The sequence below is a fragment of the Eptesicus fuscus genome, chromosome 11 (genome assembly GCF_027574615.1).
Source record: "Eptesicus fuscus isolate TK198812 chromosome 11, DD_ASM_mEF_20220401, whole genome shotgun sequence".
Lineage (NCBI taxonomy): Eukaryota > Metazoa > Chordata > Mammalia > Chiroptera > Vespertilionidae > Eptesicus > Eptesicus fuscus.
Genome location: NC_072483.1, coordinates 532,800 through 559,991, shown reverse-complemented (window position 1 = coordinate 559,991; position 27,192 = coordinate 532,800). Strand labels below are relative to the sequence as shown.

Below are 27,192 nucleotides of genomic sequence, written 5' to 3'. Positions count from 1 at the left end.
TCAAGATCCCTGCCCCTGCCAGCAGGGCTTGCACCACCAGGTCCTCCTGCTGCCACAGCTCCTGAGAGGCGGAGCCGGGCGGGAGCAGGTGCTGTGGCACTCTGCGTGGCCGGCCAGCACCAGGGCTGCCTGGGGTTCTTGCCCGCTCCGCCCTCCTCTGGCCAGATGACCTTGTTGGTCTGCTCTTTACCAGCCTACGCCATGCAACTGTCATGGCGTTTAGTTAAACTATTTTTAAAAATGTTCATTGCAGCATCATCTAAAATAGCCAAGAGGGAAGTAACAGGTATCCATAGTTGAATGGATAAGGAAGATGTGGTACCTATATATAATGGAATATTACTCAGAAATAAAAAGAATGAAATCCTATTTGCGACAACATAAATGGATCTAAAGGGTACTATGCTAAGTGAAATAAATCAGAGAAAGACAAATACTGAGTAATTTATTTATATGTAGCATAAAAAAACCCCAGAAAACAAAAAGACTTACAGAAACCAATGATGGTTGCCAGAGAGGAGGGGGTTGAGGCTGGGAGGAAAAGCTGAAAGGTATACAGTGAAGAATACGGGGAAGACACACTGTAAGATACATAAACGTGTAATCAACGTTTTACACCTAAAACTACTATAGTGGAATCTTGGTTCTCAAACCTAATTTGTTCCAGAAGGCAATTCAAGAAGTGATTTGTACAAAAACCGTATCATTACTTCCCTTTGCAATTAATTTAAATTGAATTAATCTGTTCCAAACCCCCAAATGATTCTGTTTTAACCTTTCTTATACACAGTACATGCCTTAGCGCTGTTGTTCACTGTTCACTTTGCTGCTATTGCCAACCTTCTTAGGACCCACGGTGACTTACTGTATTAATAATAAGCAGCAGCAACCAACGCAGAAAAAGGAAACCCGCCAAAATATTCACTGCACAATTTCCTGAGACGTTAACTGTGAGGTTTAGTGGTAAACTGAATCTCACTCTCTCTCCTTTGATGGCTGCCTGAGAGAAGTGTGGCTGATCCTACAGGTATCAGCATGAAAGGGGTGATGGGTTGAGAACTGAAGTTTTGCTCGACAACTGGAACATTTTTTCTGTGAACAACTTGGTCGAGAAACGAACTGTTCAAGATGGGAGATAATTGGGAGCCGAGGTTTGACCGTATAAGACTGTATGCCAACTGTACTAATAAAAAAGTGTCAGAGGGGATCCAAACTCAGGAAAGCTATAAGGTTCCCCAAGGCAGATACAAACTCCTATCCTGCCTCCAAGTCACACAATGTAAAGGTCAGCATGTTACCAATACTCCTGAATCATTTTAAGAAGGAAAACATTTGAATTCTCAATATTTCTAATGTTTTGAATTACAGCATACTAAGTAAATATTAGTTTCACTATTTTTTTCATTTCCTATTATATCTGACAGTTGTTAATATTTTCACAAATGTTCTTAAAGCTCACATAACTTTATTTGCCCCACTGATTAAGAGCACTTTGCAGTTTCAGCTTGCGTTTTATTTTTTAACATTCCTGATCAGTGTGCAAAGTTATGGCCCCAAGAGCTCTTCTATCAAACCTTGATCCCTGCCCTTTCCTCTGCCCGACAGGGAGCATGCGGCTGGCTCCTTCCTGCCTGTGACCTCCGGGAGACGAGCCTTTCTGAAGACAGCATCTCTTCCTCCCGTCACTTTACATTTTCTTTATACTCACTAGAAAGTAACTTTAGTCACTCTTATATAATCCCAGATTCTAAAGCGACACTTGGCACATACTAGGCATTCATAATTATTTTGAATGAAGGAGATCTAAAAATATTAACATGTAAGCTATTAGTGATAAGTAGAAAAAAGTAAGATACAGAAAAATCAATCAGTAAGATCTTGTTTTTGAGGAAGGATCTGTCAATCTATCTATACGTTTATGTAGAAAAAGACATGGAAAGATACTTAACAAAACTATAACCAATCGATAATATTCCGGGGAATGGGATGGACAAGGTGGGTGAAGAATAGAACAGCGATCTTCACTGTACACTTTAAATGTTTTTATATTGTCTCATTTTTATCCAAAATAATTTCACTTCTGGAACTAAGATGACAAAAAATAAAGAAAAAGCATGAATGAACTATTGCCATGCCATTTATGACAGCAGAAATAACTGGGTGTTTACTATGACACAGGTAAGTACTTTTAATGAGTCATTTCATTTAAAAAGTTAAGTGTTGCCCTGGCTGGTTTGGTTCAGTGGATAGAGTGTTGGCCTTCGGGCTGAAGGGTCCCCGGTTCAATTCTATTCAAGGGCACATGCCCGGGTTGCAGGCTTGATCCCTAGTAGGGGGGCATGCAGGAGGCAGCCGATCAATGATAATCTCTCATCATTGATATTTTTATCTTTCTCTCTCTCTCCCTTCCTCTCTGAAATCAATACAAATATATTTTAAAAAACTAATTAAAAAAAATAAAGAGGTAAGTACGTGATGAGCTAAATGTTATATGTATGCCCATTTCATAAGTGAAGCAAATGAGGGTCAGAGAGGTCGAAAACTGTGTGCGGTCATACAGCTAGAAACTGCATATAAACGCAACAAGCAGATGATGTGAAACCTGTCACATGCATGAGGCTCTGTGCTTCCCGGGACGTGCTGTCGGAGCCGAGGGGAACAGTGAAGCGCTCACCCTGCAGGCCTCGGGGACCCGGACGTGCTCCGCACGGAGCCCTCCACTCGAGGACTGGCTACTTCTGGAGGCTGAGGAGGAATGAGGGTTTTCCGAACTGCAATTCTGAAAGAGACAAACCCGAAAACAGCAGTTCAAGGGTACTGAAAGAAGTACCAGGCACGTTTCCTAGGCATATGTACAGCAAATAGAGGCACTGTACTGGCTAAGTATTTTTCATGGATTTTGAAGAATTTTGTCAAAATAATATAGGCACGATATTACAAGAATAATCAAATAGTACTACAAGACAACATACAGCAGGCCCCTTCGCTGCCCTCCCCACTTACAACCCAGCATGCTCTAGGAAGCAGACATGTGACTCTTCTAGCTGTTTTCTAGCACGCCTTGTCCCCTTTCTGCTGCACACTAACGTCTGAATCCATGGTAAGTATTTACGATCATTACTGTGCTGGTGTATCTGTGCTGACCCAGCAAGTTCCTGGAAGCCAAGTCGGACACATGGATCAAGGCGGTCAAAGACCAGTCCTGCTCAGACTGAGAACTAACCGCTGGATTTCACAAGGGAGAAGTCCGGAGGGAGCTCGACACGTTCAGTTTCGCAGAGTGGGAGCAAATGTTAGACAAGAGTGGATCTGAGAGAAGGGGGCTACCACCAGAACGTCCCGTGTTACAACGCCTAATAACGATCCAGACGCTGGTCCTCGACAGCTAACACCTCAAACACGCACCATTCTCCTGGTGGCAATGAATACAGGGACCCGCACAGCTGGTGAGGGTGTGAGTGGACACAAACACTTGGAAACACTATTGGCATGATCTACTAGAGTTGAACACAAGCACAGCCTACAGCCCAATCACACCAACTGTGTAAGTGACACCAGTGCCAGAGGGGTTACTGCACTCCTGGGTCCACTCACCCATCTGTGGCAGGCTTCTTCCGAAGGATGCTCGGCCGGGGGGAGGAGCCCTGGGCGGGGGCGTTGGTGCTGGCGCTCTGGCTGTGGGTCTGCACCACGGTGGTTGCCGCCGGAGTAGCACTGAATGGGCTGCTGATGGGGTTGGCTACGATTGTGGCTCCATCTGCCAACACCATTGCTGGGAGACAGGCAGGGGCGGGGCAGACAAGAACAATGAAGAGAGGGAAATGAAAGGAACATTAGTAAAGTATCACCTAAGACAACTAGAAACAATCAGACCGCCAGACTTAGAGTTTCCATGTTCTGACTGGCCAATTTCAAGGCGATAAGAGATAGGGACATCATGTTCATGCGCCTAAAAGCAGAAGGCAAGTAGGAGGTTACTCATCTACTGACGCATGATCAATAACCATTTTTCACTGGTCTATAATCATAATTATTAATAAATGAGAAAAATACATAACTGTGTATTTCAGGAAATCTTCTCCCAGTTTTGGTAAAATACAACCACTTTCAATCCTAAAAATGGTGCCAACATGCCAGTCTATCTTAATTTTACAGCATTACATAAACTCTCCTAAAAAAATCCTACATGGAAGGAGAGTCCTCCTATTACAAGTTGAATATGTTCTCTCAACTGAGAACTCTTCCCACGGAGTGCTGCTTACCCTGTGCGAACAGCTATAAGGCTGTTGATGCATTTCTGAAGCCACAAGGACCCTGACAGAGACGTTCTAAGCATCTCACGTTACAAAGTGAAAATGAAAGCTTAGAGAAATTATGAGACCACAAGCAGCAAGTGACAAATTCGGAATTTAAGCCCAGTGTCTCTCTTTTCTCCACACCCAATTTCATGCCAAACATTAAAATTACCTGAAGTTTTTCCTTCAGGCGGAGGCTGCTGAGTACCCACTGATGCAGGCTGAAGTCCTTGGGTACTGATTGGGGTTGCTGAGTGAATTCCCTGTGTACCAATTGGTGCTGGCTGTATTCCTGGGGTCCCAATGGGGGCTGGCTGTATCCCCTGTGTACTGATGGGTGCAGGCTGGATCCCTTGAATATGCCGAGCATGAGATGCATCCACTGCCATCAACTGCATGGGGTTGAGGTGAACTGTAGATGCCACCCCAACACCAGTCGGAGCTGTTATGGCAGAGTTTGGAGCCTGAGCTGAAACTGAAAATGATGCAGACACTGACTACAATAGCAGCTTTGATTAGACACAGTCCACATAAGAAGAACACCACCAAAATGAAAACAGAATTTTTCCACTGCCCAAGATCTAAATCCTCATTAAAAAAAAAATAAATTAGCCCGGCCAGTGTGGTTCAGTGGTTGAGCTTTGACCTATGAACTAGGAGGTCACAGTTTGAATCCTAGTCAGGACACATATGGGATTTTGGGCTCTGTCTCCAGTGAGGGGTGTGCAGGAGGCAGCTGATGAATGATTCTCTGTCATCATTCATGTTTCTTTCTCTCCCTCTCCCTTCCTCTTTGAAAAAAAATAAAAAGAACTACAGCCACAGCTGGTGTTGCTTAGTGGTTAGAGTGTCTGGTTCGATTCCCAGTCAAGGGCATATACCTGGGTTGCAGATTCGATTCCAACTAGGCCCCAGTCAGGGCCCATGTGGGAGGCAACTAAATGGATGTCTCTCTCACATGGATGTTTCTCTTTCCCCCTCTCCCTCCCTTCCACTCCAAAAATCAATGAAAAATATCCTTGAGTGAGGATTAACAAACAAATAAACAAAAAATATCTCTACATGAAACTATATATTAACACGTGAAGCGCCAAGCCTGTTTTGTCTTCCTTTCCGTTTAGCCTGCGCTATCTGGTTTCACCGATATGCTGGCGGCCGGAGATCTGTGTGAGGCTGCGGTAAGACTGCGTGCGTATCTTCAGATACGTTTCTTGTACGTAGTTATCGCAATCTGTACTGTGTTCTCTTAGAAATGCTTTCTCTTCAGTCAGTGGTCTGTGGTTTGTGTTCCAGGGCAGTTTAAACAATTTTTCTTTACCCATAACAGTGACAATGTCAGAAGAAGCGTGTGAAAACTATTCAAGTGAAATCAGTTTTCCTAAAACACTTCGGAGAGTTGTTCTTTTTTCGTCATCAGAGGATGAGGATTTTGAAGAATGGCATGATCCAAGAGGTAATCAACCAAGGATATAACCAAGGATTATGCCTTTCACCTGCCCGACTGCCTTTAGGATTGAAGACTTGAATGTAAAGTCATGTGCAACAGTAGAGAATTCTTATGAACTGTTTGTGCCTAATGAATTGAGGACATCGCCAAGTGAACGTACATGCGCCGCAAAAACTCGGGGCTGAAAACTCACAGTTTGTGCAGGTGGACTGTGACCAACAGAAATGAAATGAAAAGATGTTTTGGTTGATTCTACGGTGGGACTAGTTAGACTACCATCTTTATGCTTATATTGGTCCCATGATCCTGCATATATGCAAACTTTCCCGAAAAAAATAGTGTCAAGAAGTAGATTTGAAATCTTATTACGAATGCTGATTTTTCAGACAATAGGGAGACAGGTGTTTCCAATCGTTTATGCAAAATACAACTAATAGATAACATGGAAATAAATTTCAAAAAATATTACGATCACCTGAAGCTATATGTATCAATGAATCTTTGATACCATTTCGTGGCCGCATAATATTTAGGCAATACTTAAAACAGAAACACCACCAGTATGGTATTAAATTATTTAAGTTGTGCTGCGGATCTGGGTACACGTATGCTTTCCGTGTATATGCAGGGAAAAGTTTAGAAAAAGAAAATACGACACCAACTAATGTTGTCATGTCTCTTTGTAGAGATGTATTCAGTAAGGGACACACTTTGTACACAGACGACTGGTACACGAGTTTAGATTTAGCATATAAATTACTCGGTAATAATACTCATTTAGTAGGAACATTACATTCAAATCGACGGGGAAATCCTCATGAAGTAACGTCAAAGAAGTTAAAATGGGGAGAAATTATAGCAAAAGAGAACAAAATAGGAATAACCATTTTAAAATGGAAAGATAAGCCGGACATTTTTTTTCTTTCAACAAAACATACATCAGAGATGGTGAGTGTTGAAAACAGATCGGGTCACTACTTGAAACCAAAAGTCGTAGTGGATCATAATGCAGGAGAAGCAGCAGCTGATCTCTCTGACCAAGTGAGCGCCTATAATAATCCGTTACGAAACCAATGAAATGGTATAAAAAGCCAGCCTTTGAGCTCCTACTAAATACTGTTCTCAATGCTCATATTTCATTTAAAAATATTAGCAAGAAGAATATGAGTATCACAGAATTTCGGGAGAAATTAGCTGTCCATCTAACAAATTGTCAGGATGAAGAAATCCCAAGTAGCAGTGCGGTAAATATACCTCACACGTCTCGTCACAAACTGCAACAAAAAACGGGAAGAGCGTCAAAGTCCGAAGACATTGTAAAGATGCTACGAAGAGAACGCAGCACGATTTGGGTGTTATTGCCAGAAAGGTGACAAAACAAGTTACAACATCCTGTGCAGCCTGCTAGGACAAGCATTTTTGTGTACACCGTGTTTTAATAATATTTACTAAAAAATTTTTTGGTAACAATATTTAGGTTCATTCTTTTATGATCTCCAAATTACTTAAAATTTATTAATAGAAGAATATAATTTTTTAAATTGCATATCGTCAGCCAACAGTGACTGACACGGCCTGAATGAAAAGCATACTGTCAGTCACCGGTGACTGATATGGCGTTCAACGTGGTAAGGTGTTCTTCTCCACTCACTTCCTACCAATTTGATATGATTTTTTTTTTTTTGCAGATTACTAGAAATAGCATTTAAAAAGGCAAAAAAGCACTCTATTAAATTCCAAATGTGAGCCAGACAATTGTGCTAAATAAGTAATCTAAAACTTCTGAGATACATCCATAGCTCCCAAGTCAAGAATTTTTGTTTTAATTTATAGAATCACTCTATAGGCATTTCTGAAATACAATAGTTATGAATTTTAAATTCCATATACCTATTAAAAAGGGACAAGAAGCAAGTTTCCTTTTTCCTATCAGGCAAACACATCATCTATGTCTACATTAAAAACAAACTAAAAAACAACAAAACTGAAAATAAAAGCACTCCCAGGAAGCAACAAAAAAAGAACTTGCTCACTACTTGTAGAAAGAAAACACAATTTTTCTCCCCAGTTACCAAAAAAATCACAAGAAGGTATCTACACCCTCATGCTTTGCAACAGCTGAGATACAGACACAGCCTCAGTGTCTGCTGACAGGTGAGTAGATGAAGAAAATGGGAAACACTCACACGGATACTACTCAGCCACAAAGAGGAATGGGGTCTTGCCACCTGCAACATGGACAGACCTTGGGGTGTTACGCTAAGTGAGTAATCCAGGAAGAGAAAGACAGATACTGTATGGACTTATCTGTATGTGGCATCTGAGAAAAAACAAACATACTAGTATACCAACTTCACAGACACAGACAACAGATTAAAACTGGTGCCAGAGGCTAGGCTGGGGGAAGTGGGAGGGCTGGAAGGGGTAGGTAAAATGGATGAAGGGGTCCAAGGGTACAAACTTTCAGTTATAAAATAAGTAAGTCATGGGAGGTAACGTACAGCATGGTGACTGAACTGCATATTTAAAAGCTGCTAAGAGAGAACTTAAAAGTTACTGCCCAGCTGGCATAGCTCAGCGGCTGAGCGTTGACTTATGAACCTGGAGGTCACAGTTTGATTCTTGGTCAGGGCACATGCCCGGGTTGCGGGCTCGATCCTATGTGGGGCGTGCATGAAGCAGCCAATCAATGATCTCTCTCATCATTGATGTTTCTCTCTCTCTCTTCCTCTCTGAAATCAATAAAAATATATTAAAAAAGTTATCAAAGAAATGATCAAATCATTATATTGTACACCTGACACTAATGTCATATGTCAATTACACCCCAATTTAAAAAATAGATATAATTAAAGTTTTATAAACCAGAAAAAAAAGATAAATTTTTATTATGGTCGAGAAAAGTATAGTGAAAGTTAGTACACGTGTGAATTTACAGCCATTGCTATATGTCATTCTTCCCTGCTGCAAAATGAGTAACCCACAGAGCATTATTCGTGTCCCTGAGAAGTGATCTTTGTTGTCTCTGTTCAGGGTAGCTGGGCCGTCTGCCTGCAGAGCATGCAATTTGTCCCCGTTCCTCTCAAGGTCACTCACTGTGCTCAGCCAATACTGAACCACCTGCTACAAGCACGTAGTCTATACTTTACTCATGGACAGAAATATCCTTTTCTATGGTCCCACCATGCCTCTGTCCTCTCCATTCTGAGCGATGCTTTCCAAATATTACTTCCCCTAAGATCATCATTCCTGACTTCCAGCCCTACTGTCTCATATAGAAATCACGTCTCACACCTCAGAAGCAGCATGGTTTTGCTCAAGCCTCTCTTCTGGGACTCCATACTTAGTCTATTGTAGTATCTCTTCATGTCCTATCTCCTTACTAGACTCTAGCTTGTTGAAAGCAAGATCTGTTTAACAGTCAGCTTTACGTAGGTCTGTGGACTGAAGGGTCCCGGGTTCAATTCTGGTCAAGGGCACATGCCCAGGTTGTGGGCTCGATCCCCAGCAGAGGGCGTGCAGGAGGCAGCTGATCGATGATTCTCTCTCATCATTGGTGTTTCTACCCCTCTCCCTCGCCCTCCCTCTCTGAAATCAATAAAAATATTTTAAAAATAAATAAAATTTCTTTAAACAAAAAAAGTCAGCTTAAAAAGAAAGCCTGGCATAGGACCTTACATATAGTAGGGTGTCAATAAATATTTTTGGTATTAATAAATGCATGAACAAATAAATGAATGAGTGAAATACATCTCTGAAACAAGTGAAATTTCAGGAACAATTTGAGAGGGATCAATTACTTACAAACTATATAGATTATGTATATATATATTTATAATTATATATTCATATAAACATTCTACTAATATCTATTGGTCCAACAAGATTCCATCTTTATAAGCAACTAGAGACCTTGAACAATCCTATATAATAAAAGGCTAATATCCAAATTGTTCCCTCGGGAGTTTGACTGAGAGTTTGACCGCTTGCTATGATGTGCGGGGATGATCACCAGGGGGCGGCGCGGAACATAGGAAGGCCCTGACCGGAAGCAGGCATCCTGGGGAAGGAAGGCCCAGAGAGGCCCTGATTGCCGGCCAGGCCTAGGGATCCTAACTGTGCATACATTTTGTGCACCAGGCCTCTAGTTATAAACTATGTATTAGACTAATCCCGTATTTGGCAAGATAGGAGCCTATTGTATACACATTTTTCAGTTCTCTTCTTGATTTGAAAAACATCTGCTGCCAAAACCGGTTTGGCTCAGTGGATAGAGCGTCGGCCTGCGGACTGAAAGGTCCCAGGTTCGATTCCTGTCAAGGGCATGTACCTTGGTTGCGGGCACATCCCCAGTAGGGGGTGTGCAGGAGGCAGCTGATCAATGTTTCTCTCTCATCGATGTTTCTAACTCTCTATCCCTCTCTCTTTCTCTCTGTAAAAATCAATAAAATATATTTAAAAAAAAAAAAAGAAAAAAACATCTGCTATAAAATCCAGCTGTGCCCATCCACGTACAGATTCACATCAGAGAAAGACATCTCCCTCCCTCTCATCTGCAGCGCACTGGTGCAGCCTGGGATGGGAAGAAACGAAGCACTGTGGCTTGTGCTACTCATTTTCAGGCCTGCTGTAGAGGTAAGAGAAGATACTTGGAATAATATGTAGAAATACAGGTGACTAGCAGGATGCGCAACACTTCTGACAGTGCTAGTATAATGGGTTTTGACAATAAATATTTACATACAATGACAATGTCAGCTCCAGAGACACTCTGCACATCCTTTCAGTTGGCTAGTAGCAGAGAAATACATACTGCTCATACGTTACCTTCTGCAGAAAGGCAAAATGACTGCACTGTGAGAGAAGGCCAAGGGGGTAGAAGGAGTGAGTGCTGCCACTGAGAAAAAGACTTAAGGCTTTTCAGCAGTAAGCATAATACTTCTGGCAGCAATCAAGCAGTACTTTATCTCTGTAAGATTGTTAATAAAGAACATGGTTATGAATGTCCTTTAAAAAGATATTAATTTGATGAACAGCAAAAAATGACAGAATATTCAGAAAAATTCAGCTACTTTTCCACATTAGAGATGAAAATTAGAATAAAACTTACAGAAACTTTTATTAAAAACAAAACAAACCAATATACAAAAACCAATGCAGAGATGAAGGAGCCTGTTTTGTTTTTTTTTAAAATATATTTTTATTGATTTCAGAGAGGGAGGGAGAGAGAGACAGAAACATCAGTGATGAGAGAGAATCATTGATGGGCTGCCTCATGCATGCCTCACACCGGGAATCAAGCCCGCAACCCGGGCATGTGCCCTCAACCGGAATCGAACCCGGGACCACCCCGTCCACAGAACAACGCTCCATCCACTAAGCCAAACTGGCTAGGGCAGGAACCTGTTTTTAAAGTGATTTAAATATAATGTTTTCAAAGTTTTAGACCAGCATTCCAATTGAAATATACCATATGTGCAATTTAAAAATCTTCTGTAGCCCAATTAATAAAGTAAAAAGACACAGGCCAGATTAATATTAGTATATATTTAAGATATATTTTGGATGATATCCAAAATATTATCATTTCAAAATGTAATCACTATAAAATTTTTCTTAAGTTATTTTACACTTTATTTCTATAGTATGCCTTCAAAATTCAGGGCATATTTTACTATTAAAGTACATTCTCAATTCAGATAAAAAATTTTTTATTAGAAATATTGGATCTGTCCCATTTGATCCAGTGATCCCACTTCTAGGAATATGTCCCAAGAAACTAGAAACACCAATCAGAAAGGATATATGCACCCCTATGTTCATAGCGGCACAATTTACCATAGCTAAGATTTGGAAACAGCCTAAGTGCCCATCAGCAGATGAGTGGATTAAAAAACTGTGGTATATCTACACTATGGAATATTACGCTGTGGTAAAAAAGAAGGAACTCTTACTATTTGCAACAGCATGGATGGACCTGGAGAGCATTATGCTAAGTGAAATAAGTCAGTCAGAGAAAGATAAATATCACATGATCTCACTCATTTATGGAATATAATCAACAACACAAACAGATGAACAAAAATAGATCCAGAGACAGAGAAGAATCGATCAGACCGTCAAACCTCAGAGGAAAGGTAGGGGAGGGTGGAGGTAAGGGGGAGATATCAACCAAAGGACTTGTATGCATGCATATAAGCCTAACCAATGGACTCAGACAACAGGGGGTGAGGGCATGATTGGGGGTGGGGTGGGGGGCAATGGGAGGATAAGGGCACATATGTATGTAATACCTTAATCAATAAAGACATTTAAAAAAAATTATGAGAACTAAATGTGAGGCATGATCCTAGAGTAGGTTCTGAATGAGGAAGGAAAAAGAGACATTGAAAAAGTTAGGGATATTTGAATGAGGTTTTTGGAATGAATTGGATGGTAGTATTGTATCAATACTGATTATCTGGTTTTGGATGGTTTGTATTAGTATTCTGTAGGAAAGTGTCTTTATGTGAATAAACTAAGGAAACAAAGCAAAATAAAAAAACAACAAAAAACCAAAATATTCGATTTGTATTTTGATTCCATAAAATCTATATTTTGAAAAAGTAGTTTCATATCAGTAAGTTTTTCCAAACATATTTGAAGTCTGTCTAGTTTTAATTAAGTAAAACAAAAAATTCAGTTCTTCGTTTGCACTGAGTCCCCCACCTCCCCCCCTCTTCAAATCCTCAAGTTACCTGTGGCCCTGGCTGCAGGCCTCGTCTGCACAGCAGAAGGCCATGTCCACAGCTAGACAGTCTGGCTTTCTCATGCCTAAAGTGAGCTGAGTACCAAGGAACATATCATACAAACACTGATGTCTAAGAATTATTTTCTGGATTAAAGCAAACACACTATTTACAAGAAAGAATAGTGGGTGTTGAGCACAAGTGGCCTAATATGAAAAACACAACCAACACCCCATGGAACAAGAGAAGCCCTGTAAGAGTGCAGCTTTACTCGTTTTACCTGCACTGCCATTTTAAGGTACAACAAAAATTATTAACATAATTGTCCTCGGGTGGGACAAAAATCATGCAAATATCACTAACAATACTAACAACTTTTTAAAGAACAAAGAGATGATAATTTAAAACGTTAAAGCTTCACATTTTATCCTGAAATGAAGTTGAACATAGAAGCTGGAGTAGTTAGACCCATACTAAATACTCAGTGATCAATTTTTATCTAATTGCTTGAAAAAAATGAAAATGTTAAGTCATCTTCACAGTGGGAATCATACCTGGATACTGTCGGATGGTGGACACAGAGCTGGTGATCGGGGTGTATGTGTGTGCCGTCAGTGGGTATGCAGAAGGTGGGTACGTTGGCAAAAAGTACTGGAACTGGACAGGAACAGACGGCCTATGGATGGAACACAAATAATAATGAACCAAAGTGGTCTATTGACTTCTTTATCTTCAAATGATCCGGTCCCCCAGACCCTCTTCACACTCCTACTGCCATACCAACATCTCCCACTGGGTCTCAAACAATCAGATCAAAGGACACAGATCTACAGAGTAATATCTATATACTAGAGACCCGGTGCACAAAATTCATGCATGGTGCGGTTCCTAGTCTGGCCGGCGATCAGGGCCTATCGGGGCCGTCTCGCCTAGTCTTGATCGGGGCCGGGCCAGCTGGGGCCAACTTCCTGTGGCTATTGCCCCTGGCCGGTTGACCCCCCCACTGGCCCTGATCAGGGGGCTGGCCAGCCAACATCCCACGGTTCTTCCCCCTTGCCGGCCGGCCCCTCTGATAGGCCCAGGTTGGGGAGCGGGGAGGGGGCGGGCCGGCCAACCTCCTAGGGTCCCCTCCAGTTGTATGGACCCCCAATAGTCCTCAGTTGCTGGCCAGGCCGAGGGACCCCACCTGGGCATGAATTCGTGCACTGGGCCTCTAGTTTTAAAATAAATGAATATTATAAATAACTGTATCAATAAATGTAAACATACATGGGATAATACTGAGAAAAACCCCTCATTAATAAAAGGTCTTCCCTGCCCAATTCCACTTGAAAGACTCTAAGCTCATATTGGAAATTTTATCAAGTATATGTAAAACAGATAATCCAAACTTACACAAACTGATTCAGAGACCAGAAAAAGAAGAAAAATGACGTAACTTACTTTTTGAGATTAAATAAGCTTTGATATCAAAACGGGACAGGGACAGTATGAGAAAAGATTATAAACAAATCTCACTCTCTACATTGACACGAAGATTCCTAAACACAACTGAATCAGTCTATCCTACATAGTTCTACAGAGTAAAAGGCTAACATGCAAATCGACTGAACAGCAGAACAACCGGTCACCATGATATGCACTCACCACCAGGGGCCAGATACTCAACGCAGGAGCTGCCCCTTGGGGAGTGCCACTGAGCCAGAAGCCCTGAGCCGAGCTCACAGTTGGTGAGCACAGTGGTGGTGGCGGGAGCCTCTCCAGCCTCCACAGCAGTCGAACATCCCCTGAGGGCTCCTAGACTGTGAGAGGGTGCAGACCAGGCTGAGGGACCCCCAGGTAACTGTTTAGGAGCCAGCAGTCCCAAATTGTGAGAGGGATGTCCAAGATTGGAGAGGGTGCAGGCTGGGCTGAGACACCACCCCCCCGGTGCACGAATTTTGTGCACTGGGCCTCTAGTATACTACCTAATAAAAGACTAATATGCAAATTAACCACCACTCCGCTACACCCACAAGCCACGCCCACCAGCCAATCAGACCGAGTATGCAAATAAACCCAACCAAGATGGCTACAGCCACAGAGAGCAGGAGGGAGGCTTGGGTTTCCCAGGCAATGGAGGAAGCCAAGCTTTCCACCTGTCCTTGCTGGCCTAGGCCTCCACTCAAGGCTACAAAGTTTCAATTATAGAAGGTAAACAAATCCAAACAGAAATGGCAGCAGCCACGGAGCTGGAAAGAGCGGGAGGCTAGGGTTGCCCCTGGCAATGGAGGAAGCAAAGCTTTCCGCACACCCTGGCCGGCGCAGGCCTCCGCTTAAGGCTACAAAGTTTCAATTATAGAAGATACACAAACCTCAACAGAAATGGCTGCTGGCCATGGAGTGAGCAGGAAGCTTGGCTCCGCACCAGGCTACAAAGTTTCAATTGTAGAAGGTAAATAAATTCCAGATACCAGGGCCTCCACTTGGGTCGCCAGGGGGCATGGCTGGCCAGCAAACCACCACAGGCTCCTCGCTCGGGCTGCCCCACGCCCCAAGGGAACCCCCACCCTGATCTGGGACACCCTTCAGGGAAAACCAGCTGGCCCCCACCCGTGCACCAGGCCTCTATCCTATCTAATAAAAGAGTGATATGCAGATTGACCATCACTCCAACATACAATATGGCTGCCCCCATGTGGTCAAAGATCCTGCCCTTATGTGGACACAAGATGGCCAGCAGGGGAGGGCAGTTGGGAGGGACCAGGCCTGCAGGGGCGGGCAGTTGGGAGGGACCAGGCCTGCAAGGGAGGGCAGTTGGAGGTGATCAACCCTGCAGGGGAGGGCAGTTAGGGGCGACCAGGTTGGGAGAGGAGGGAAGTTGGGGGCAAAGAGGCTGGCAGGGGAGCAGTTAGACATCAATCAGGCTGGCATGGGAGTGGTTAGGGGTGATCAGGCTGGCAGGCAGAAGCAGTTAGGGGCAATCAGGAAGGCAGGCACGTGAGCAGTTGGGAGCCAGCAGTCCTGGATTGTGAGAGGTATGTCCGACTGCCCGTTTAGGCTACATCCCACCAGTATCGGGTCTAAACGGGCAGCTGGACATCCCTTGAGGGGTCCCAGATTGGAGAGGGTGCAGGCTGGGCTGAGGGACACCCTCCCCTCCCGCCCCCGTGCACGAGGCCTCTAGTGTGTGTGTGTGTGTGTGTGTGTGTGTGTGTGTATGTGTATGTGTATGTGTGTGTGTGTGTGTGTGTGTATATATATATGGGCAAGTGTCCATCTGACCGGTAGCTATGACATGTAGTGACCACCAGGGGGCAGATGCTCAATGCATAAATTGCCAAGCTGCAGTGACTTGGCAGCGGCGGTGACACACCCCGGAACCAGAGATGAGGGAGCCCGATTCCTTACGAGGCCAGGCGATTCCAACTTCGGCTATGGGTTATGTTGTTGCTGGGGCACTGTTGGCCCCAAATCTCATTTACTGCACCCTTGTGTTTGCGTTCCACACCCTGTATGACAGCAACTTTGCAGAGTGCCCTCTCATACTTGGGGACCCCTTGGTGGATGTTGGAGAGCCAGTTTCGGCCCGATCCCCGCAGGCCAGGCTGAGGGACCCCACCTGCTGGAAGGACCGTGGGAGATTGGCTCTGGGGCGTGTCTGGCCCGTCTTGCTCAGTCCTGCCCTGCCGACCACCTTCTAATTAATTTCCTTTCAATGTGCACGAATCCGTGCACTGGGTCACTAGTTACTATATAAAATTAAATACATCATTATCAAATAAGGTTTATCACAGGAAAGTAGGAATGATTCAGTATCAGAATTTCTATTAATGTTTTAGATCATATTAAAAATGTAAAGAATAATCATTGGAAACTTTGCAAAAGATGTAAAAATGCTGTTAAATTAGCATTCAATACTTAATGTCTAAGAAAGCAGGACAGAAACAAAACTTTGTTCCTCAAACTGGAAACAATATCTACAAAAATTGATTATGAAATTTCAGAGACTTCCCATTTAGGTCAGGAACAAGACAAGGACGCTCACTATTTCTGCTATATCCAACCTCACACTGGAAGCTTAGCCCACAAGAAAAACCTAAGTATATAAAATAGAAATGAAAAAAACTCCCTCATCCCTCAAAAATCTGTCCTTATTTGTAGATGAAATAAACATTTACGTAAGAAATCCAAAAGAACTTACAACCTTTCAGAGCTAACAGTCATGCTCAGCAGAAAGGATCGACACGGGATATAGGAAAAGCTATGAGCATCCCTATGTACCATCATGGGACAGGACTATTTAAAAGTGACCAGATGCTGCCCTGGCTGGTTTGGCTCAGTGGACAGAGTGTCGGCCTGTGGACTCAGGGGTTCCGGGTTCGATTCTGGTCAGGGGCATGTACCTTGGATGTGGGCACATCCCCAGTGGGGTGTGTGGAGGCGGCGGCTGATTGATATTTCTCTCTCACAGATGTTTCTAACTCTCTCTCCCTCTCCCTTCCTCTCTGTGGAAAATCAATAAAATATATTGGGAAAAAAAAAAAAAAAGTGACCAGATGCTGAAGTGACTTCCTGTGCAAGTATGCCATGGGGGCAGGAACGGGGTGGAATTAGAGGTATAAGCATGTGCTAAGTAAAGAATTTGTGAAGTGTTACATACTTCTTACCTCTGCCTGCTGAAAGAGCCTAGAGAAAACGCCAACAAACAGCTAATGCCTACATCTTGGTTTCTAAATGAGGAAAGGAACCAGGCTCCTTGGAGAAATGGTGGACTCCAAGATGTTGACAAAGTTCAGGAGGGGCCTGGAGAATCGTATTGTGGCAAGGGCTGGAATGACTAGGACATGGCAAAACCACAGGAACTAGTCCGAAGGGGCTCCCATGGACCAACCCAGAGACAATTTGAGCATCAAAACAGATGATACTGAGACTGTAGTAATGAATAAAACCAAACCAATGAGCCTATGCTGATTCTAAAAAAAAATAAAATACACAACAATATAAATGGGGAAAAATGAGAAAATATCTTTGTATCAAAATGTCAACTGATAAATGTGAAAGCAACGACAGTTAGAAAAAGTCACTATTTTGCAACCATCATATTGCAACAACCCTCAACTGATTCAGCCAAGAATCATCAATAAACAAATTATTGCATGAAAGTTTACTGGGGGAAAGGATATTCATAGCCTCAAAGTATTTCCACACAGATTAGTTACAAAGAAGAAAATACCCTTTTATAGTAGGAAAATCTGGCAAACGTCACATCTTCTCTAAGTAACTATTGTTGACATAATAATAGTGAGACAAAGAAATAGCATGAGCTGTCTGATGTAATAGTAGTGAGAAGAGCTATCAACCAGTGGTATTCACTCCAAAAATGCATAGCTTGAATCTAACTATGAGGAAACAATCTGGCAAGCCCAAATTGAATATTCTACAAAAACTGGTCTATCCATAACCTTAAAAAATGTCAACGTATGAAAGAGGATAGAAAGCTAAAAAATTGTTTCAGGGGTAACTATACTTTCAAGATTAAGTAAGAATGCCTTTGTTCTTCATAGATGAAAATGGAAATATTTAGGGTCATAATACTGCAACCTTTACTCTCAAAATAAGTTATACATAGAAACATACAAAACAAAACAATGGATGCTAAGAGAACACCCATCAAAAGGAGAATGGCTGAATACAGACATTTTCATAAAACTAAGAGAAATAATATAATGACCCTACCGGTGCATGAATCTGTGCACCAAGCCTCTAGTTTAAAAATAAGTACATGCACACTGAGTGGCCCGATGATGATGATCTCTGAACACATAATAATCTGGCCACTCAGTGTATCTGTATCTCCAATGGGTACCAAAAGTATTCTAAACTTTTGCTGGAGATCAACCACCTATTTGCCCTGAGCTTTCAATCAGCCAATGCAAAGGGGAAAACTGATCAGGTGCACGATTTATAGTATCTTTGATATCAAAAATAAATGAGGTGCTCAAGAGAAGTACACTGAGTGGCCAGATTATTATGCATTCAGAGATCACAATAATCTGGCCACTCAGTGTATATGCCATATTTGTGGGACATTTTATATTATTGAAAAATCAAAACAATTAATGACACACTAAGTAGTGTAACTGGCACGTTGCCTCCTACCTGTTGTCACTTCGAGTCTCCATGGCCACAGGATTTGGAGAGGCCCGATGTCCTGAAATGGGAATCAGGCTGCTCCTCTCCGTGGGGTAATCAGGCTGGATCCTAGGAGAAGTGTGTGTGATCTGCTGAGGCACCACCTTAGCTACAAAAAGGAAAACCAATGACATTACTGCTCATATGCTTTCACTGTCAAGCCAAATCATTCTTGCACAACAATCTTAATGCAAACAGTAATAAGAAGTCTGGATTTTTAGTTTTTTTTAAAAAAAATACATTTTATTGATTTTTTACAGAGAGGAAGAGATGGATAGAGTTAGAAACATCGATGAGAGAGAAGCATCGATCAGCTGCCTCCTGCACACTCCCTACTGGGTATGTGCCTGCAATCAAGGTACATGCCCTTGACCAGAATCGAACCTGGGACCCTTGAGTCCGCAGGCCAACACTCTATCCACTGAGACAAACCAGTTAGGGTTGGATTTTTAGTTTTAATCAAAATAAAAAATGAAAGATGAGTACACAAGGTTCAACAAAATTATTTCAATCTAATCTATAAAAATACAAGCATAATATGCTAATTAGACCGGACAGCCGAATGAACTTCCAGATAAAGCTGTGGCAGCGGGGGCCGAGGCAGAGGCGGTTAGGGGCGATCAGGCAGGCAGGCGAGCAGTTAGGGGTGATTAGGCAGGCAGGCGAGTGGTTAGGGGAGATGAGGCAGGCAGGCAGAGGGGTTAGGGGCCATGAAGTAGGCAGGCCAGCAGTCCCAAGATTGTGAGAGGGATGTCTGACTGCATCCCCCGAGGGGTCCAGGATTGTGAGAGGGTACAGGCTGGGCTGAGGGAACCTCCCCCACCGCCGTGCACAAATTTCGTGCACGAGGCCTCTAGTCTATACATACATATATATATATATATATATATATATAAAAGCCTAAGCAACTGATACTACCGGTCAACCAGATGGTAGCTATGATGTGCAGTGACCACCAGAGGGCAGACGCTCAATGCAGGAGCTGCCCCCTGGTGGTCAGTATGCTCCCACAGCCAACCTCCCATGGCTAGCCAACCTCCCACAATCTCTCCCCCTGGCCGGCTGGCCCCAATGGGGACTGGGCGAGATGGCCCCGATCGCCGGCCAGGCAGAAGGACCCGACCCGTGCATGAATTCATGCAACGGGACTCTAGTCCACTAGTATAATATATTCACTCTATCAAAGCAGGGTTCAGCATTACTCCTTTAACAAAAATATCAGCAACCAGGCCTCATTCCCCTGTCCTGGCTTCTTTGAGATCCTTTTTTTGAGAAGGAGAAAACTTTTTATTAAAAAACAAACAAACCATAAACAAATGAAAATACAAATATAGGAATGACCAAGACCTTAGATTCTACTCCTTAACTGGGTCCATAAGAAAGCAGTAACGTGGCTAATTAGTACTGAGTAGATCATCTTAATTTCTAGAGTGCCATCTTCCTCATCTCTTAGGCCTTCTCTAGATAATTATTTAATTTTGAATATCCTATGACTTTATCTAATACCTTACAGCAAAGTAAAAAAAAAACCAAGAGTTTTCAAATTAATATCAGGCTCAAAATTTGCTTTCCTCTACAATTTGCAATCAAATTTTGTTTCGAAGGTATAGGTGAACTGGGACATACTTTATGGTTCTTGAGAGACCTACCTGTTAACTCTATGCCTCGAAATTTGCAAAGAGAAGCTGTGACCTCAGAGATATAGAGCAGGGGTGGGGAACCTTTTCTCTGCCAAGGGCCATTTGGATAGTTATAACATCATTCTCAGGCCATACAAAATTATCATCTTAAAAATTAGCCCTAACCGGTTTGGCTCAGTAGATAGAGCGTTGGCCTTCCGACTGAAAGGTCCCAGGTTAAATTCCAGTCAAGGGCATGTACCTTGGTTGCAGGTACATCCTCAATTGGAGGTGTGCAGGAGGCAGCTGATCGATGTTTCTCTCTCATCGATGTTTCTAACTCTCTATCCCTCTCTCTTCCTCTCTGTAAAAAAATCAATAAAATATATTTAAAAAAAAAATTAGCCTGCTAGGCTGGCTGGTGTGGCTCAGGGGTTGAGCATTGACCTATGAACCAGGAGGTGACCATTTGATCCCCAGTGGGGGAGGGGAGTGCAGGAGGTAGCTGATCCATGTTTCTATCTCTCTCTCCCTCTCCCTTCTTCTCTGAAATCAATAAAAATATATTTAAAAAATCAGCCTGCTATATCTAGTCAACCATTAACTCATAATGCCTTGGTGTGGCCTTATATGGTCCCCGGGTGGGGCGTTCCCTACCCCACAGAGGGTCAAAAGTTCCATCTGTGTGAAGACCTGTTACACCAGCGACAGCACAGAACCATTAGAGACTAGGATGACGCCCCACATTACCCAGAGTGCAACGCATCCAACACCAAAGGAGAGCAGCACAACCACCATGATGCCCAGGAGTTTCTGGGAGACAGCTGGAGAAGTTCCTGCAGGATGCCTGCTGGGTGCCCCACTGGAGCACTGATGATGGCATCTGCTGGCTAACAGAGAGGAGCTGGCATGGCACATTCTCCAGCAGTAAGAAGTAGAGTATTGAGTGGAAAGCAACTAAGCCTTGTTTTTCACTCTTCCCATAAAAGGCAGGAAAAATAATACTTACAAAGAATGCAGTTGTCATTTGTTGGATAACTAAACAGTGGTGTGAACAGTAAACACATTCCAAATTTTAATTCTTTACTTTTTTCTAATTAAAAAAGCCACATTCTCTATTATTAAAAATAAATAAAATTTAAGGAAAAATATAATGCAGAAATCATAACTTGGCCATAATGCTATATCCAAAGATAATTTCGTTTTCTGAATGCTGTGATTTACTCTGCCTTGAATATTCTAAGACACTGGCATGTGTGGGCCAGAGAAGGAGAAAACAGGATGGTCATCTACTGGAGATAAGCATTCATTAGAGGAGAAAACCCTATGTTCATTGTTAATCATTTTTACTCCTGACCCAATATATTATTATTAGTAACAATGGCTGAATTCAATATTTAATCTCACCTGGAAAAAACCACTTAGGTGATTTAATATATCCCCTACACCTAAACTTGAAGATCAATGCTCTAGGTTTAATGTCAAGTTTTCCTTCTCAACCTTTGTACAGGGATCCTATTATGATGTAACAAAAAAGTATTTGGGTTACTATAAAAGAAGAAAATAAAACTAGAGCATAAACCTAATTGAACTTAGATGAAACCAATCACATTAAGGTGGCAGATGTTAAATGTTTAGACATTTCTGACAAATGATTTTCTTATATAAAATTCAGTAAATGGTTAAAATTCAAAAATAAATGAGCTAAGGAGATATAGAATACAGTAATACAGTAACTTAGGACAGGTATAAAGTTGCTAGTTTTCTTTCTTTTTTTTTTTTTTGTTAACATATATTTTATTGATTTTATTACAGAGAGGAAGAGAGAGGGATAGAGAGTTAGAAACATCGATGATAGAGAAACATCGATCAGCTGCCTCTTGCACATCCCCCACTGGGGATGTGCCCGCAACCAAGGTACATGCCCTTGACCAGAATCGAACCTGGGACCTTTCAGTCCGCAGGCCGACGCTCTATTCACTGAGCCAAACCGGTTTCGGCAAAGTTGCTAGTTTTAGCAAAAATGTATGAACACAGTTTTGTCTCCTGGTACTTTTACTTAAGATTTTTATTTATTGATTTGAGAGAGAGAGAGAGAGAGAGAGAGAGAGAGAGAGAGGGAGGAAGGAAGGAAGGGAGGAGAGAGAGAGGGAGGGAAGAAGGGAGATAGACAGAGAAAGAGAGAGAAAGATAAACATCGATTTTGTTGTTCCACTTATTTGTGCATTCATTGGTTGGTTCACGTAAATGCTATGACCAGGGATCGAACCTGCAACGTTGGTGTATTAGGACAGTGCTCTAACCACTGAGATACCAGACCATCCTGGTACATTTAGTGAGGTGACTTCCACTGTGATCTCTTAGGAAGATACAGTGACATTAACAAGAACTAATCTCGAAATAATTTTTCAGAGGGATCAAGAGAAAACCAAAGAGCCCCTGTAAGATACACTGCCCCCTCTCCACTGGTCTGATTTTCTTCACAGCCGCAGATTCCCCTGTGAGAGTCTGGACTGCAAACATGAAAAGAACGGCTGGGCTCTGATGTTACGGCTGAGGATAAATGCCGACAATGGCAAGTATAGACAGACATTAGTTTGCCACGACAATACGTAATTATCAATGATCTTTTCAATAACAGTGCATTATGGCTGAAACCAGACACACATAACAAACTTCCTTTCACAGAAGAGAAGTGAGCTCCGGAGGGACATGAGGGAAGTGTGGTGGCAGGCTGAGTGAGCAGTGACAGGAGAAAGAGCCAGCAGCAGTGTCCTCTCGGCTACCTGTCTTTTGGGGGGCTTAGTACCAATTTGGGGTGGGCACAGCCCCGTTACAGGGTTTCCTGGGTTACCATTATTTGAAAAGTGTCCTCACAGTTTGGTAGGAGGGCCGTGCAGCTGCAGTCTGTCTCGCATACGCAAAAAGCAAGCAGGGAGAAGAGCAGCCAGGCTGGAGCACATGGGCGGCAGCGACACCTCTGGCCTGGCCATTAGACCCCGAGGCCTCCGTGCTCAGCACATCAGCATGCCATCGGACAGCACACAGCCTTACCTTGGGGGGCGATGGCATGCTCATCATGCTGGCCCGACGCAAACCTAACACCAGAGCTAAAACCTGCGGCCAGAGGACGAGCGAGAGCAGCCTGCCAGGCCGCAGTCTGTCTGGGAGGCCGTGAGAGTGACAGCGGCCCCTGGGATAGAGGCTGGCAACCGGTGGCCCGAGAGCCAAATGCTGCCTCCTGCCCGCTTCCGTGAGGCCTGTGAGCTAAGCAAGGCCTGTGGATTGAAGTGGTTGAGGGGAGAGGAGCATTTTGTGACACTTAAAATTATATGAAATTCAAGTTTCCGTGTCCAGAAAGTCTCCCTGGAACATGGGCACGCCCGTTCACACTGGCCACTGGCAAGCAGCAGGGGCAGAGACCTCGGAGGCCGGCATCGCTGCATCTACTATATGGACGATCATGTGGGGCGTTTGCCAGGCCTGCTCCTAGTGACTGAGTCTGCTGCCAGAAACCCTCCAAAGAATTTGTTAAACATTCAAAGGATGTGATATTTAAAGGGGGGAGTAATAAAGCCTAGAAGAAACTTTAAGACAGTTATGAAGTGTTCTGAGGCAGCACTTAAATGAAAACCTATGTTTAGCTATCTTCCCACTATTGTCACCCAAAGATTTTTCCTGAACAATCCATCAGTTCTCCTCATTCCAGATCTTTGCTTCTTGCTTGCTTTTCCTATTGTTTCTGTGTCAGTAAAGTTAATTTATTTCTTTAAAAGGTACACATAAAAAGAGTCAAGTTTGATGCACAAGGCAGTTAAAAGTAGAGTTAAAGTTTACTTTGAGCTCTCAAAGATTATTATTCCTTTCTCCCTACTGTCATGCCAAACCTGTACAACAAATATTGTTAAAAGTTAAATTCACTGCTACTTTGAAAATCAACAGCTAAAAAAATCAATACTATCCATCTAAAAGAAGAGCTGGTCAGAGGGGCTGAAAAATCCCTTTTCAGCTTCTGTCGGATGGGTGTACCACACTTACCAACTGGGATGTTTGAGGTGGTCACAGCAGTAGCATGGGATGAATGGGAGGGCATTGTCATGGTAACAATTGTACTCGTGGGGGCTTGTGTGTGTGACACAGATCCTAAAAAGGGAGAAAAAAGGAAAATTCTTCAACAATTGCCTCTGAACACATTATAGATTCTCACAAACGCGAGACAAGCTCTTGGGAGAAGTTAAGGTAGTTTTCATGGCCTACTCTTTAAGCGGAGGAGTGAAAGGAACCGGGCAGAAAGCAGGAGCAGGGCTGTTGACTCACCGGCTGTGGTTGCTGAAGAGATGGTGTTGGTCGCCAAAATAGGTGCCACTGTCGCCGCAGCCACTGGGGTGCCCGTGCTGAAGATGGTTTTCTGTGGGAGACCAAGAACACAGTTACAGACGAGCATCTGCCACTCCATCCAGTTAGGAAGCAACCATGGCCTTCAGGATTGCACATGCTTCGTGACTTTTGCAGTTCTCACTTGAACCACAGCAGCAGCACACAGACGGTTCAGCCCTCTGGTTTACCTGAGCCATGGTGTGAAGCTGCTGCTTTGGTGTCCCTAATGCAGGGTGCGAGGGCAGTGTTATTCTTGTTGCTGCGTCCCGTGACTGGGGGGGGCGCTGAATGCTGATGGCCGCAGATGGTGGGTGCTGGATAGACAAAGCTGGCCGACTGAAAAGACAGATAGACGTGATTTGTAACTTGTCTCCAGACACAGCTCAGGCACCAATTTACTCCCTGGTGTTAGACCACAGTCATAGAGAGGTAGTTTTGTTGTTAATCCTTACTAAAGGCTATTTTTTTCTCCCTTGATTTTTAGAGAGAGTGGAAAGGAAGGGTGAGGAAGGAGAGAGAGAGAAACATCAACCCAAGAGACACATGGACTGTTAACCCCCCACATGTGTCACGACCAGGGCTGGAGATTGAACCTGCAACCCAGGTGTGCACCCTTGACAGGGAATCAAACCCATGACCTTTTGGACGTTGGGCCAATGCTCTAACCACTGAACCACTGGCCAGGGAGAGTTGTATTTTTTCAGAAGCCTGTGAGGTCCACTGTTGAACCAGTGAAGTAAAAGGCCCATCAAGTTTTTCTTCTGAAACTGTGAGCGCCATTTAAAAAGCAATCAACATGTACCATGGACTGAAGAAGTTAAACTGAGGTCATTGTCAGCACCCTCCATACAGTTAAGCAAAGCTCTATGGCAATCTCAAGAAAGCATCTATATATATATAAAAGGTTAATATGCTGCGTCCCTTCACCTGTCCAACCGGTTGCTATGGTGCGCACTGACCACCAGGGGGCAGATGCACAACACAGGAGCTGCCATAACACGTACTTGCCATTTACAGAAATGGCAGTGCAGACCTGGCGCTGACAAAGCAACACTCGGCTTCCTCTAAGTTGGACACAGGCCCTGTCACCACCCCAGAGGGACACCCCACCAAATCGCAGCTGAAGCTGCTGAGACGCACAAAATGCGGCCCACAACGTAGCCCAGCCCAGAAATGGTGGCTGTGGGCACCAGGTAATAACATTACATAGCAACACCTGGCTTCCTCTCCCTAGTGACTAGCCTCCTTGCAGTTTCTTCAGCCCAGGAACATGACTTGCTTTATAGCCAGGTGCAAACATTTTACTTTAAACAAATGTCTGTGAAGCATCTTCCCGTGCCTCATTTCATTTGATCCTCACAGAAGTCCTGGAGTAGGTAGATAGGAGACTCGGTAGAATCCCATTTTCATTAGCCTGAAAATGGAGATTTAGAAAACTTAGAGACTTGACCCAACTGAAAAGAAGAAATGGTGGACCTTGAAAAGGACTTCAGGTTTTCTCACTGCACAGAATATAGTCAAACACTGCTACAGTTAAATATTTTGCCCTTTGTTCTCTCTGCATGATCTACAATAATAATCTGCTTCGTGTTGATATTTATTGCTGTGTTGCTGACAATTACCTGAAAGTGAAGTTGGGGTGCTTCACTGGGCTGGAAAAAGTTTAGCTACATCAGAAAGCAGGTCTAACGAAGCAAGTTTATTCTATATCTATAAAAGGCTAAGTTGACTCACGCATACCTGACGCATATGAAGCTCTCGTTGGTGCCAACTGCGATACTCCTTATTGTATACCTTCCTATCCTTTTATATTTTGGAACCAAGTGAATATAAAGCAGGGAGAAGAAAACGGGTTAAGCTGAGCTGTAAGGGTGAAGATGTGACTCTTAGGATAGTATCCTTCTAGCATATGAAATTCAATGTAATGGTTACTAAGATTTCATGTGTCCAAACTAAGCAATGATTTTTATCATAAGGATCCCTTCTCAAAATGCTTTAAAATCAGAACTAGATGGCTGGCATGGCTCAATGGTTGAGCACTGACCCCATGAACCAGGAGGTCACGGTTCAATTCCCGGTCAGGGCACATTCCCAGGTTGCGGTCTAGATCCCCGGTGTGAGGCGTGCAGGAGGCAGCTGATCCATGATTCTCTCATCATTGATGTTTCTATCTCTCACTCCCTCTTCCTTCCTCTCTGAAATCAATAAAATCAGACCTAGAGAGCCACCGGGGAATCAACTTTACAACGGACAGCTTTCTCCCCACAGAAAGAGAACTAAATGTATCATCTGAGCTTCAAGGGAAGCGGGAAGCCTGGCCACACATGCAGCTGTGGACACTGCTGGAGCTCACTGAGGAGGAGGCACACGCCTGGAGCTGACGGCGCAGGCACCACGCAGCGCCATGGAAGCCAGGCATGCCCAGCACTTACAATGAGAAACAGAGAGAGATTCGTGTACATGTAATTAAAAATACGACACGTTTTAGGATAAAGGAACCTAATTATGGAAACCATTTTGGACATCCTTTAAACAAAGAACAGTGCAATTAG

General features: G+C 43.3%; 1 protein-coding gene across 6 annotated transcripts in view; it reads right to left on the bottom strand.

Annotated features, from left to right (window-relative positions):
• The window catches only part of SAP130 (Sin3A associated protein 130), a 101,810-nt gene that overhangs the window by 30,319 nt on the left and 44,299 nt on the right, over positions 1 to 27,192 (bottom strand). For all 6 annotated transcript variants that reach the window (XM_054722768.1, XM_054722770.1, XM_028134839.2 and 3 more), the window contains exons 8-15: positions 24,829 to 24,976; positions 24,581 to 24,671; positions 24,302 to 24,406; positions 18,612 to 18,753; positions 13,025 to 13,146; positions 4,468 to 4,770; positions 3,595 to 3,772; positions 2,675 to 2,779 (exon numbers count right to left, since the gene is read on the bottom strand). In XM_054722768.1, the coding sequence (XP_054578743.1) occupies positions 2,675 to 2,779; positions 3,595 to 3,772; positions 4,468 to 4,770; positions 13,025 to 13,146; positions 18,612 to 18,753; positions 24,302 to 24,406; positions 24,581 to 24,671; positions 24,829 to 24,976 (1,194 nt within the window). The remainder of the gene's footprint in view (positions 1 to 2,674; positions 2,780 to 3,594; positions 3,773 to 4,467; positions 4,771 to 13,024; positions 13,147 to 18,611; positions 18,754 to 24,301; positions 24,407 to 24,580; positions 24,672 to 24,828; positions 24,977 to 27,192) is intronic.